The sequence below is a fragment of the Dinoponera quadriceps genome, unplaced genomic scaffold, assembly GCF_001313825.1.
Source record: "Dinoponera quadriceps isolate SergipeBrazil2010 unplaced genomic scaffold, ASM131382v1 scaffold3290, whole genome shotgun sequence".
Classification (NCBI taxonomy): Eukaryota; Metazoa; Arthropoda; class Insecta; order Hymenoptera; family Formicidae; genus Dinoponera; species Dinoponera quadriceps.
In genome coordinates, this window is record NW_014558496.1 from 316,711 (window position 1) to 331,352 (window position 14,642).

Genomic DNA, 14,642 nt, shown 5'->3' on the forward strand with positions numbered 1-14,642 from the left:
ATAGATCGGAAGTGTTCCCCACCGATTTTGGTGGGCTAACGAAATCAGTGAGGGACATTTCCGATCGTTTCCTTGTAAGAATCTTTACTTCAAGCTAGATCGTGATCACGTTGATTGCTTATAGCTGGCGAGAGAGAACGCTCGGAAGTATTTCTCACTCTGATTTCGACGGGCGTCGGATATGCTGTGAAATCAAAAAATACAAGAGAGAGTGATTACACAGAAAAAAATCGTATCAATTCAAGACTCGTGTTCTCATATATAAATAGAAACGTATAAATTTATATAAAGATAAAACATATATTTAACATTGAACAACGCATTTCCATAACGATTATGTGAAACTTATTCTTTTTTTCTCTATCCGTCAGTATTTTCTTCAATGCAACAAACCTCTGTTTATTATTTCGTATTTAGTTCAGTTTATTATTTGAGTAACAAGAATATGATATTTTTAATAGAATTACGTAGAATTTCTCCAAGTAAAAGTCGAGATTTTCACATGAAATTTTCATATAAAATTATAGTATTGTTACACTCGCGCGGAGAAATAAAACAAGACGATGTTAAGTGGGAAACAACTTTAACTATATATTTGCTATTTACAAGAAAGCACGCGTAACTCGCAGACTCAAGCTCTCTCTCTCTCTCGCGAGAGACCGATGCGCACGTGACGATTCGATCACCCCAGAGAGAATCTCTCAAACCTGTTTTTTATCGATCAACGCTGATTATATATTGCTTATGACTCATTGTGAAAAGAATCAGCTGTACGTTCAGAGCGCTAAAAGCGCGGGTATCAAGACGCGGGCGTAACAGTATATTCTTACTTAATATGTAAGAGTCTTGAGTTGATGTTAATTTTTGTCCGTGTAGTTGCCGTGTAATTTTTAACTGATCCGCATCCAAAAGCCGCCGAGTCGCCGGGAGAAACTCACGGACGCTTCCTTGTGGAATTTAATTAGTCACGAAAACTGAAGGTGAATTAACATACAGTATTTATCGAAGGCTACTTAATGGCTAATCGATTAGGACGATGAGGATAATCAATTGTAATGATAAGGATGACTTAGTGACGTGTAGCTTGTTAGTGTCTGTTGTCGCTGCGATCCTTCGTCAAAGAAGTGTAGACTTTTCTAAGAGACTTAGAAGAAATATATATATATATATATACATGACGATGAACTGAACGGTCTTGCAAATGGCACGCGCGACTTGGCGGACACTCCGTAGATATATAAGGCGACTGCAAGAGATATTTTACTTGTATACTATATGGACGCGAATGTGGAATCACTATACAAACCGGTAATGAGAGTTATATTTTTGTTAGCGCAACTTAAAGTGACAAGTATTGTAATAAACCAACCGGAAGAGTCATTGTTTTATATTACGCGCTCTCGCTCTAGTGTGTAACAATTGTTTTACACACACACACACACACACACACACACACACACACACACACACNCACACACACACACACACACACACACACACACACACACACACACACACACACACACACACACACACACACACACACACACACACACACACACACACACACACACACACACACACACACAAATAATAATGTTGACAACTGGTTCGAGAAAGAGAAATCCTCCGATCGAGCCCGCCACTCCTCGCGGCGATACAACCGTTTCTTTTCCTAGGTAAGAGGGATAAAGGAGATGACGCTTAGCGGAGAAAATTGTATTTCACCTCCTTCATTGGATATTAATAGATGGTAAATGATCATTGTGGTTTAATTGTGCATTCGATCATTACTCCCTTCTCAGTCGTCATTTTGCATAAAAAGGTAAGGTCCTATTCAACTTGTTGTCCTATTTGAAAATGTAAGGTGCGTTTCACGTGTATCGTTAACGATTGCCGCTAACAGTTTAAGGATGTATTGCCCGTATCTCGAGACGGAAAAAATTATGAAAAAAATTACAAATTAATCTCACATTGCACTTAAAAGTGATACTAAAAGTCCGACAGTAATTCGGAGCCTGGATCAAAAGTTATTCCACTTTAAAGGAGGTTCTGAGATGAAGTAAGCATAAGTCAATACATCTATGAATGTGTATTTGACAGCTCACTGAAGTTGTCACCTCGAGAGAATTTTCAACAATCACCGGATCCCCAAAAGAATCTGAAAATGCCGTGTAACACCAAGTTCGTTTGGTTGTTTTCATTAGAAACCGCTAACCATAGCGACTTTGACGGAAAGAGGCGAAAAGAAATGGATATCGCGTCAGCGAGTATAAATTCTACTTACGCGACGGTTAGTCGGTTCCCGGTCTTTGATAAAAGCAGTCACAGTTTTTCGTGTCTTCTAATTATTCAAGTGCATTTTTGCTTCTTTCTCGACATCTCTGTGTCTCTTAGAGAATGTCAGTTCTTGCAAAATTTCAGCTCAGTTAACTCCGATTATGAATTATTAACTCTGATTATGAAAATATGAAAGTGAGAAACGATTAAGATCACCTTAATTAAACCTTAACGATCACCTTAAACGATTAAGATCACCTTAATCGTTTCTCACTTTCATATTTTCATAATCAGAGTTAATAATTCATAATCGGAGTTAACTGAGCTGAAATTTTGTGTCAAAATTTATCCGTGAATGACCTGCCATTTATTATCCATTTTGGTGAACAATATCTCCGACCACCGGCTTTGAGTGGTGACGTAGATCACTCATCTTCATCGAGCTGTATATATCTTTTTATTCTCCCAAGGCGACGTAACCTGCCGAAAATATTCGATCTTCGTAAGTCCATCTTTACCTTTCGTAAACTAGTTAACATCTAAAAAGTTTACTTGGTTTGCAAAATGATGTGAATTTTTTTGTTTACATTAATTTAAATCACACGTGTACGATGGCTCGTGTACTTATTCAAAGACACCCAGTATAAGCGTCTTTTACAGACATAAATAGAATAAATAAGAAGTCAAGGTAATCTAGTTCACTAGTTGTGCCTGCAGAAACACTTTATTTTTTTATCAAGCAATACATTTGCATTTTAACGCGATGTTAGAAGTTCACTCCGAATCTTTTTAATCGTAAAGTGACACTCGTGAAGTGAAAATCGAACTGTAAGTAAATTATTACTCACTGATCGGTATCATCCCATTCTCCTCTAATAATTAACAAAAATGGAACGTTTCAATAATCACATGAATTAAGATCTTTGGGACAATTTCAGATTCCCGTTCCTGTTTGTTTAAAACAATTTTAACAGTTGAAAAATAAACGATATCATACATATGTAACATGATTAAGTTAGAAATGATCACTATTGAAGAAGCAATGGAGGTAACAGGAAGAGACGAGCAACTCTTCCAAGAGATGTTCGATAAATTTCGGCTATGTTTGCAACAGCAACTTCATCTCCCACAAGATTTACGTTAAAAAATTTAAACCATTTTTATTAATTTCTCACATATAGCGTTCAAGTTTATAAAATATATACTAATATAATTAAACGATTTTGTTAGCAGTTATCTTTCAAAAATAGCTCCCGTGTAACTATAATATAATAATGCGTATTATATTGTCTTTTGCCGAAAACGGACGTCGATTATTATTTATACACAATCATTAACATTTTTATAGTCAAAGAAATTATCTTGCCAGTGGAAAATTATAATATTGATAGAGGAATCTGGGGTATACAGGAATTGGAGTATAATGGGATACGGTCGTAACTTGTTGCAGAGATGTTGTTGGATTAAATGTTTCGTAATAATTACTGATCAATGTCTTTTACTGCGTGCTGTTATCAGTTGTCATGTTATTTTTAGTTGAAAGTTGCTACAAATTATGAAATACATTTGCCGTGCTCTTCGGAACTGAATTGTATTTTCTTTGATACATTTGTATAAGATAAATGATGATAAAATATTGTTTTTTATCACCGTAAATATATTTACGTTATTAAACGACCTTTTCTTATCATTTTAGTAAAGAATCCGTACAAATATCGATTATTCGTCCCTTTAAACTACACTTCCGCTATAAAATTTGCGTTTTCCTTATAGGGGAAATTAATTCCGTCCTTTTAAATTATTCTTCCGCTATATGTATCAACTGAAATAGTAACAGTGAATACAATGTGTTTTAACATATTGTGATAGTAATGCGTAATTGCACATCTTTGCAAAGATGTCGGACAATCGGTCACGGTGCATTCTCTTAACTTCAAAATTCAATTAGGAAAAAGCCAAGAGCCGTTTGGACTCCCTTTACACTTTTCGTAATTTACTTCCAGAGATTTTCGTCGATTACGATCCGCTGGGCGAGAATAATGTTTAAATTCACAAAAACATGTAGGTGTAAATTATATGTCATCGAAATATCTTCGTGTCTTGATCTTAATATTTTATATTCGAAAATGACGTGATCAGAATTAATTATTATAATTTGTAATGTGATATTTTAATAAATAAATAACTAATATTATGTTTTGTTACTATAAATCGATATTAAGATTATAAAGCGATATAGCCGTTACAAATGACGTAGTGAAGTGTTACAAGTATTTTTTAGTAATAACTTGATATCGGCGTTTTTTTTCGGTAGCAACTGCAATGGTAACGAAATTACCATGTTACGGTGTTTTATTTTTCTATATTTGCAAAACGCAATGACAAAAATTTTTTATCAATTTTATCAATTTTGTTGGTTTCATTCAATACATTTCTGCGAAAAATATTTAAAGTATCTAAATATATCAGTGATAAATCCGCATGACTTATTCGGAATTCGTTGAACATTCCGAAAATTGGAAATCGATTGACACTTTAAGAATATTTTATGGGTTTATAGGTGATGTATGTTGTGGCAGTTGGATATTCCAATATATTACATACAATATGTACAGAAATGTGGATAGTTATATATGGTGTTAAAATAATTAAATGAGAGTTGTATTAAGAGGGAACATGTAGATCATCGGTAATAAAAGTTTTCTTGTAAGCTTATTTTTTTCTTAATGCAATGTCTTTTAAAAATGTATCTTTTAACGCATCAGTTACGCGTAACTTTTAAATTTTTAATTTCGGTAGTTATCCAAAGTGGTTCTAATTTTATTGCTCGTGAGGGTAGAGGAGGAGGAGGAATGCGTTTATGAGAGACCGATGTTACGAGTAAAGCGAAGTCTGCAACGTCAGTCGAGTTTAGTTGAATCCTAGTCGTAGTCAAGATCTTTCACTATGTAACCATGAGCTGCTAATTGGCTTGTTTACGACAGACATTTTATGAGCCTGTTTATAATAACAAACACATTATATTTGCAAATTTTTATGCCGTTATCGTAGAATTGAGCGCGAGCGTGACGCAACAGACAGCACACCGGTCTACTGTGCTTAGCGATCCCGGATTCGATCCCGGTAAAAACCAAAGTATTTACGCTCGTGTCTCCTCTCGAAAACAAGTAGCAACTTATCGAGAGTATCTTTGCCATGAACGCCTCTCTAAAAATCTACCGTTCGGAACCGGCGTTAAACTGTAGGGCCCATATGCCTGTGTATAATCAGCGTGCGCACCACAGACATATGAGAGAGGTCATCACGCCTCGAATACGAGGCAATAGGACTCCTCCTGCATCGTAGAATTATTACTGGATATATGTCTTATAAAAATATTTTTAGCTTCACTTGATAATTTGGAGTTATTTTTTTAAATTATATCCTTTATCTGCTAAAAGTGGTTCTGTACTCCAGTAAAAGTGGCTCTGTACTGTGGTTCTGTAACCTGCTAAAAATGGATAAGACTCCGAGATATAACTTATTCCATTTTGCTCTGTCTGACTTTTTTATCTATCGGAATCTCATGTTATGTTTCGGTTTTCCGCCGTTGAATTAACGGGGGCGTATTTCATTAGTTACACACTTGGTTACACCACGTTACACGTGGCGACTTGTTGACTCGGAGAGCATTCCGTTATTCGCTATAGTAATTTAGAGGAGCATGAGACAGATCATGACAAATTATTATTATCTCTGTTCCGCAATATGATAATCAATATTTACCGCTCGCGTTCATTATCTTGTTAAAAATCTACGTTATACGTCAGTTTGAAGAAATTTTGCTTCAAAATAGTCGCAAATACAGCGTGTCAAATATCATGTAAGTATTGTAACATTTTTAATACGTATATTTACAAACAACACTTTCTTTTTTTTTGTGGTATCAGAAACGTGCTTGTAGTTGTGAAAGAAATGTTTAATTCTTATTTCATTTCTTTTTAAAAATATATATTGTATAACTCTTATTCTTTCTCTTTCTTTTTTAATGCGATTGAGCAAGCAAATTCGAATTTTAGTATAAATCTTTTTAATATTTCATTTAGTTCATACAAGATATAGTGGGAGAAATACGAAAGCGTTTGTTTTTTTTTTGAAGGATGGTTTCACCTGTTCAAAATGTTTTTTAGACCCAAACGATAATTTCTAAATTGACTTTTAATATTATTTACACAATTTACATTTATGCCAAGTTTCATTAAAATCAGAATTTTGTGGTTCACGAGGTGTCCTTATTAGTTTACATTAAACGTGGTTAACTCTTAACTTACATATATATATACATTAAACATGGTTAACTCTTAACTTATATATATATATATATTATATATATATACACATACATAATTAATTATATTCAAATGGATTAAATTTAATTTTTTAATTTTTCTTACGCGGGATATAAAATAATTCATCAACACTAAAGTTATTCCTGGCTGTTTATAATATAAAATAAGAAAAATAAAAAATAATGCCCGCAGATTTGTTTTCTTTCCGAGCGCTAAATGTGTTCTTTTTTTATATGAAATCCTGAGCATTTCACTCGCGTCTTGTCGCTTGGTACTCATTCGCATCGCATGTGATTATTTGCTCGTCTTCGTTAATTAATATTTGAAAATTTTATACGGTTTGCACAATGATAATGGATTTTTTTGTTCACATTGACATGTGTACAGTTGCTCTTGTATTTATCCACAGACACCCTATATATAAGTTCAATATTTCAAGAGTAGATTTTATCGCTTAAAATATATCGATAAGAACTCAAGATAAAGGTTATCCACGAATGTCATGTGTGTTTAGCGCGCAATATATATGTGTCTCAAAAATGTCGACGTTTAGTAACACTCTGCAAATACTGCAATTCATTTAATAACGAAGTGACAGTGAAGTGAAAATCGTGAGATCGTGAAGTTGAACTAATTTATAAAAGAGTATACTAATGTAATTTTTATTTATTAATAACATTTTGTAGCCATTTTAAGGTGTTATAGTTATAATTATTATTTATAACACGAAAAGATAGAATCATTAAGTGCAAATGTCTGCGTTTTAAAACAGAGGATGTTTAAATAAATCTAATAAGTTCTCAGATACACGATAAAAAGTAAACATTTACCAGCCAATACGAGCTAGCATAGGTCATCGTGATGCGTGATGAATAATTAAACTTTAATTCTTATGTAAAGCACAAGCTTGTACAAAATATTAATTTCGTCGTTGCTGGTGTTTCAATCCTCTTTAACGATTGAAGCAAATAAGAACTACATATCGCATTTTTATAATTAGTTAACCACAATTTGGGGAATATACAGAAAACTTTGTCATACTTTGCATAATACCACCGAAAAACGTAGAAGTCGGTGCCTCCGTGCATGATCCGTTTAGTCCATATAGTTAAAAAATATTAATTTCGTTCGGACTTTCAAAAAATACTGTCAAAGAAGGATCGTTAATATATCCTTAATATATTCGTTTTGCCTTTTAAAAAAATGAAAAGACTTATTGGCTAACCAGATAGACAGATATATAGATATAGCAGTAAATGGAGATGGATATATTGATGTCACATCAAATGTCAAAATAACATTCAAAAAATATTTTCTGCATCGTTTTTAAAATATTTTAACAACGTGCAGAAAAATTATATTACGAAATAATGTTTTTAAAATATATATGTAATATTATTAAAGAAACGTTGAAAAAATAGACATAAAGTCAACATTTCTAAACGTTAATTTAATATTTCTTGCTTACTGGGAATGTAGTGCAAATAATTTAGCATGAATAAATGTGCCGACGCTTCTTTCGCAATGATTCTTATATCAGAAAAAGACTAAGCAAACTTTTTCGTAACAGCTCAGCCGTGAACAAGCTAAGATAGCGGTGTTTCCCAGAATTCAATTTAATTGCAGTAAAAGAAACCAGTATTACTACTGACCGGTATTACCCCATTTTCCTCAGGCAAATAGAACGTTAAATTCAATAATCATCGTAAATTAATATGTTTTGAACAATTTTTCAGATTCTTGTTTAAAATAATTTCAACAATTGAAGAATAAACGGTATTATGGACGTGATTAAGTTAGAAACGATCACTATTAAAGAAGCAATAGAGGTAGCAGGAGGAGACGAGCAGCTCTATCAAGAGATGCTCGATAAATTTCGGCAATGGCTGCAACAGCAATCTCACCTCCCACAAGGTTTGCGTTTAAAAATTTCAATCATTTTTATTCATTTCTTACACGTAGCGTTCAACTTGACAAAATATATGTAAACAAATTTGCTAGCAATTACCTTTCAAAAATAGCTCCTGTGCAACTATACTAATGCGTATTATTTTGTCTTTTATCGAACACGGACGTCGATTATTATTTATACACAATCATTAATAACTTTTATAGTCGAAGAAATTATCTCATTAGACTTAGTAGGAAATTATAATGTTGCTGGTGGAAAATTATAATATTGATAAGGGAACTTGCGGCATAATGGGACTACAGGGTATAATGGAATAAGGTCAATAACTTTTTTGCAAAGATGCCTGCCGTGGAATTAAATGTTTCTTGTAATAATTGCCGATAGGATGCTTCTTATCGCGTGCTGTTATCAGTTGTCATATTATTTTTACTATTGGCGTTTACTGAATTATCACAGATGACATGTAATTCAGCTACTTACTTTGTTATTTTCTATTGTAATATGTCGACTGAAATGGTAACGGTGAATGCAATACTTTAAAATACTGTAATAATGCATAATTATATATTTTATGCAGAAATTTCGGACAATCGATTACGGTACACTCTTTTATCTTCGAAATTCAATTTTGAAAAAGCTAAGAGACGTTTGGACTTGATATATACTCTTCGTAATTTACTTCCTGAGATTTTTGACGACTATGATCCGTTGAGCAAGAATATTACTCGAATTCACAAAAGCGTGTAAGTGTAAATGATATGTTATTGAAATATCTTCGTGTCTTAATCTTAATATTTTATATTCGAAAATTATTATCAAAAGTGACGTAATCAGAATTAATTATTATAATTTAATGGAATATTCATAGATAAATATAATATTATATTTTATTAATGTAAATAGATATTAACGCATTCTCGCGTTTTATAAGATTTTTATTTAGATGCAATTATACATTTAATAGAAAATAATTAAGAGTAATATTTTATGTACAATATAAATCAATAGAACTGTTGCAGAATAATTACTATTTTGTTAATATCTTTATGAAATCAATTTCTTGCGTTTGTGCTAAATATGTTTTCAGGAATATATGTTCGTTTCAGGCAGTGGGTACCTTTACCAACATTAACTCCGGAAAAGTATAGAGTCTCTTGTTTTAAATTGCTCCCCGATGAGGAATCCTTTCATTTGCATGATATATTGAGGTACGTACAAATTAGACAAACATGTCATATCATACTGATACTTTCAAAATAGTGAAATTTGAATCCTCGAATACTTCCTGTGTACTTCCTCGCTATATTGCCGCTATCAAAAGTTTGTACCAACGTTAAACTAGAAAAATGTTACATTTGAGTTTATTTCTGAGATATTTTTATTGAAAAATTTTAATTAACGTGAAAACTCCAGATAAGCTAAGCAATAGATAGACGGCTTCAGATCCTGAATAATTTTTTCAAAGTTTGATGAGAAAATTAGTCGAAATTGTAACAAGTAGTTATTTTCTTAGTATTAGTAATGGTAATAAATTACTTTCTAATAATAACGCTAGCAATGAATCTATCCGATGTTGTAGATATGCGTTGATGACATTAGACATACGTGCAAAGGAGGACACAGTTAATTCTGAAATTATTATTGCCGATTATACTCATCTTACTTTGGGTCATGTATTAAAATATACGCCAAGCGTATTAAAAAAAGTGGACCTCTGTATGGTACGTAATTATATTCATTTTGCTAGCTGAGCATGTATCTAATTACAATATCTAGATATTTGTTCTTTATCTTTTTCTATAACTAGTTACATTTTTCATTTCAGTAACTGTCCTTGTAATTAGATCTATTTTATCATGTATCTGTATCCACACTTAATATTTTACAGAAACAGATATAATTTTGGTAACTTCAAATGTTCCTTTTCAGCAAGAGACAAAGTCGTTTTATTTGCTAGCATCTAGTCATATTTTCCTTTCAGCATTTATATCTAATTATTTAAAAAAATATATATTTATTACAACACTGCATACACTATATATTATAATTTAGATTATTTAATAATTGTTTAAAATGTGTTCAGGAGGCGTACGGCATGAGATTCAAAGTATTGTATGCGATAAACGCACCGCCTGTTTTCGAACAAATGTTGGCGCTTATAAAAAAATTTTTGAAACCAAAACTTTTTGGTAGAGTAAGTACAGAAAATATTTCTATAAAAATTTAATTCGCATATTATAATTTTCATTTTATTACATGATTGCGCTACAACAGAAACAACTTGTAATTTTTAAGTAAAACTGTATAGTTTTAACCAGACGATATGTTTAGATACAAATCGTCACAACCGGGATAGAATCGTTATATAACGATTTGCCGAGGTCTATTTTACCAGCGGATTATGGCGGTTATGCGCCATCATTGGATACTCTAACAGGTAAATAATTGATATTAAGAACACGTAGATTTATTAACGATTTCGCGGATTTAATGTCTAGATTGTGAAAAGTCAAATCTCTCGCAAAATAGAAGTATGATTACATTTTTCGCCTAGTATCTTCTTTTCGTGGAAAATTTCGCCCGTCCCCAATATGTACAAACGGCAATATTTATTTTTATAACATAAAAATTTGTTAATATTTAAAACTTGAAAATATAAATGTTCATTATTCGGTGACATGGGGAAAAATAGCTCAACATTTTTCTAATTTTATTTTGACCTTATTCTATTTCAGACATGTGGCGGGCGAAACTAATGGAACAAAGGGACTGGTTACTGGATCAGAATAAACTTAAGGTTAACGAGTCTCTCCGTGTTGATTCCGTGATAAATCCGGATGACTTGTTCGGAGTTTCTGGAACTTTCCGAAAGTTGGACATCGATTGACACTTTATGAACATTTTATGGGTTTCTAGGTGATATATATTGTGGCAGTTACGTATTACGATACATATTACGCAAAATATGGATATTGCATATAATGTTAAAATATCTTAAGCGATTTTATATATAAGGGAACATGCATGTAGGTCGTCGGGAATAAACATTTTCTTGCAAGCTAATTTTTCTTCTTTAATGCAAGGTTCTTTAAACATATTTCTTTTAATATATAACTTATGCATAACTTTTTATTCATTATCTTTATAGATTTTATTAATTATCTTAGAGTTCTAATTTAGGTGTTTCCCGAGATGGGGATGGAGAGTACGGTAGGGGATAGAGGGGAATAAATTTATAAGAGTCTGATATTACAAATAAGGACTTTCGCACATAAATTGTTTGGACGGTTATTTACAGGGTAACGTAAACGTTGCGTGTCATCTACTGAGAAATTACCGGACATCGATATTATAATTTAACGCGCACGTTTTATCGACACTGATGGCGCTTTGCGCATACAAGAATGTAGAACCGTGACCTTTCTCATTCCTCTCTCTGCCAGTCGCGACGTGTATTCCGAAGGGGATACTTTTACTGACACTCTGTGATTACATTTAAATTAAAATGGCAGATCTTGTATTAACGGAGGACGAATTAATGCAGAAACACAAGAGAGAACGGAAGGAACTGCAAGGTATACGAATCATTGATAACAAAGCTTGTCCTCGTCAGACAGCCTTGGTTTTGACGTTTTTCCGTTGAAGTTTGCAATCTTAATTAATTTTTAATTTAACGATTTAAAATTTTCACGACACGCGCACTGTCAGATGTTTCTTCCTTCATCGTAGCGCAAATACAAATTTTGAAGAAGTCAATCTGCAAAGGCGACAAGAAGAAGAAGAAAGAGGTTATGGAGGAAGTGGGCCGTTTAGAGGAGAGTCTGGAGAAACGTCACACGGAGGAGTTGAACGCATGGAGATTGGCTCGTGTTAAATTGGACGACAAGGAAGAGGCAGAACTCGCAGACATGAGCGAGGAAATCAGCACGGATAACAATTGCTTGGAACAGCCTGTACAAAGGATCTCCAAAGCTCAGAAAAGAAGGGAGAAGAAGGCGATCGCAGAGAGGGAGCGCAATCAGAGAATCATTGAACAGGAGGCGCTCAACGTGTTTGGTAAAAGGAACGTGGAGATGGAAGCTATAAAGAAGATTCTCTCCGAGCGTGGTTTAATGGTCTATGAAATTCCCAGCGATGGCCATTGGTAAACTTTTTATTTCTCTTCGACGTTTGTAGCTAGAGAAGAAAAAGAAAGAAACAAGAAACTCTCCGTACAATGATCTAGATGCATGACTTGCGACTTATACATTTTATTCTGTACATACTGTGTATGTAAATAGCTGTTACATCTGCAAACTTTCGCAGTTTATACAACGCAGTTGCTCATCAACTTAAGGTGAATGGGGAGGCGCCCCTTAGCCTGCATGATCTCAGAATGAAGACTGCTGATTATTTGAGAGAAAATATGAATGACTTTTTACCATTTCTGTCCAATCCCGATTCTGAGGACTTATTGACACCGGAGGAGTTTGAGAAGTATTGCAACGATGTGGCCAAGACGAGTACCTGGGGCGGCGCAGTCGAGGTAAATAAAAAAAAAATATATATGTCGCGGACACTATCCAACAAAAAAACACTGTGTCACACAATTGAACACAGTGCACAGGGGATGCTTAATGCGGCTGTGTCAACTTGTGTCGATGTGTTTCTTGTTAATAAACAATCCGCAAAGAAATTTGATTAGTGATGCGAATTAATGAGAACAGTAATCAATCTGTATAAAATTTTCTTTGCTTGTCATGCAGCTTCAAGTACTATCGTGTATACTAAAAAGTCCGATCGAGGTTATACAAGCTACAGGGACTCCCTACATCATCGGAGACCAGTACACCAATGGTAAAAAAGTAACAGTGACCTATCATCGTCACATGTACGAGCTTGGTGCTCACTACAATTCTGTCACGAAACACGTGCCGGATGAGGAGAGCTGATAAAGGTCTTCGATTAGACTCGATTTTACATGATCCTTCAAGCTGTCTTCAAGTCTTATTATCGAATGGCAAATTAATCGCGCGTTTCGATTTGCGACGGTATTTTTTACCAGTCGGTAGTCTTAATTTATTCTGTGTGGAAAGTGCATACCCATAAGTTTCCAGACAGTATAAAGATATTTTTATCGAGATATACATTGAGGACTGTTGAATGAGGACAAAAAGCTGCCAGCAGAATATTCTATCTTCCGACGAGATTTGCATTTCTAAACTTTACAATTATTGTGATGATTAACCGGTAATATTTGCAAGGGGAATCCCTTAGATATATATGTATATATCGCTTGATACTGAACTGACCATTAAAAGGGGATAAAAATGTTGAGCATATTGCACACATTGTCTACGGGCTAGAGATGTCGGGAAAATTGCAATTGACGATTGAATTTTTATCGAAGACGAACCTAAATGTGTCAGTCCTTGGTGACGGTCACGCACACACACATGTTCGAAGAATCCTTTTTTACGGGCATCGGGTCAAGCTAGATACATATCAGTGACTATCAATAAAATGTATTTCCTTTGGTCGTATTTTAACCAAGTTTGCCGGAACCCTCGCGTTCACAGCTGAACGTGACTGTCTAGCTCCGAAAGTTCCGCCTAATTTAAAGAACGAATCCTTTATAGAGATCTCGATATAGGATATATATCTTCGTCGTGTATTCAGTACTTGGAACATACGACCCCATCCTAAGGCTTTGCGCACGTCGAAGGGAATGCATGGGTTTATCATACCAAAGCTTAGGATTACGTTAATTGACTAACGGGAGTACGCATATTTCAAGAGCGTGTGTATTCGATACTGACTAGCGGACTGTCTGAGCATTTGTCACATGACGTTCCACGTTGCGACCTTCCTACTGGGACGAACGAGCCTCGAACTGTCGCGTTCAGCGCTCAATGTGAGAACACGAATTTTGCCATCGGTTAGATACCTACTCAACCGAGTACACAACACGCGTACGAGTCGTTATGAGCTAAAATATCCTCATGAGTTAGACATAAGTTGCTTTTCGGACTCCTGTGTTATAAAATTATTAAATTATTAAAATTTTGTATAGGATTATATTTATTTTTCATGTGGATAATATATATATATATATATATATATATATATATATATATATATAT

At 33.9% G+C, this 14,642-nt stretch overlaps 2 protein-coding genes across 6 annotated transcripts; both read left to right on the plus strand.

The window, feature by feature from the left end:
- Nucleotides 1-1,549: 1,549 nt before the first annotated feature.
- Nucleotides 1,550-11,572, plus strand: LOC106749892 (alpha-tocopherol transfer protein-like). 4 transcript variants are annotated; one of them, XM_014629809.1, is made up of 9 exons: nt 1,550-2,782; nt 8,179-8,262; nt 8,345-8,522; nt 9,098-9,263; nt 9,627-9,728; nt 10,100-10,241; nt 10,604-10,714; nt 10,852-10,957; nt 11,256-11,572. In XM_014629809.1, the coding sequence occupies exons 3-9, from the start codon at nt 8,390-8,392 to the stop codon at nt 11,405-11,407; spliced, it is 912 nt and encodes a 303-aa protein (XP_014485295.1). In that variant the 5' UTR covers nt 1,550-2,782; nt 8,179-8,262; nt 8,345-8,389; the 3' UTR covers nt 11,408-11,572. The 4 variants fall into 4 exon arrangements, with proteins under 4 accessions (XP_014485295.1, XP_014485293.1, XP_014485294.1 ...); XM_014629807.1 differs by lacking the exon at nt 8,179-8,262; XM_014629808.1 differs by lacking the exons at nt 1,550-2,782; nt 8,179-8,262 and adding an exon at nt 3,089-3,108.
- A 268-nt stretch (nt 11,573-11,840) lies between these two features.
- On the plus strand, nt 11,841-14,606 carry LOC106749852 (OTU domain-containing protein 6B). 2 transcript variants are annotated; one of them, XM_014629710.1, is made up of 4 exons: nt 11,841-12,095; nt 12,229-12,664; nt 12,826-13,045; nt 13,266-14,606. In XM_014629710.1, exons 1-4 carry the CDS (start codon nt 12,026-12,028, stop codon nt 13,449-13,451), a joined length of 912 nt encoding a protein of 303 aa, XP_014485196.1. In that variant the 5' UTR covers nt 11,841-12,025; the 3' UTR covers nt 13,452-14,606. The 2 variants fall into 2 exon arrangements, with proteins under 2 accessions (XP_014485196.1, XP_014485197.1); XM_014629711.1 differs by having other exon boundaries at nt 11,896-12,095; nt 12,250-12,664.
- Nucleotides 14,607-14,642: the final 36 nt, after the last annotated feature.

What these genes read in the sequence shown, in the direction of transcription:
- LOC106749892 (XM_014629809.1), top strand. Translation starts at nt 8,390, where the DNA reads ATGGACGTGATTAAGTTAGAAACGATCACTATTAAAGAAGCAATAGAG. An exon ending in AAAAAGTGGACCTCTGTATG is followed by an intron (nt 10,242 to 10,603) that starts GTACGTAATTAT and finishes AAATGTGTTCAG; the next exon opens with GAGGCGTACGGCATGAGATT. An exon ending in AACCAAAACTTTTTGGTAGA is followed by an intron (nt 10,715 to 10,851) that starts GTAAGTACAGAA and finishes CGATATGTTTAG; the next exon opens with ATACAAATCGTCACAACCGG.
- LOC106749852 (XM_014629710.1), top strand. Translation starts at nt 12,026, where the DNA reads ATGGCAGATCTTGTATTAACGGAGGACGAATTAATGCAGAAACACAAG. An exon ending in AGAACGGAAGGAACTGCAAG is followed by an intron (nt 12,096 to 12,228) that starts GTATACGAATCA and finishes GCGCACTGTCAG; the next exon opens with ATGTTTCTTCCTTCATCGTA. An exon ending in ATTCCCAGCGATGGCCATTG is followed by an intron (nt 12,665 to 12,825) that starts GTAAACTTTTTA and finishes AAACTTTCGCAG; the next exon opens with TTTATACAACGCAGTTGCTC.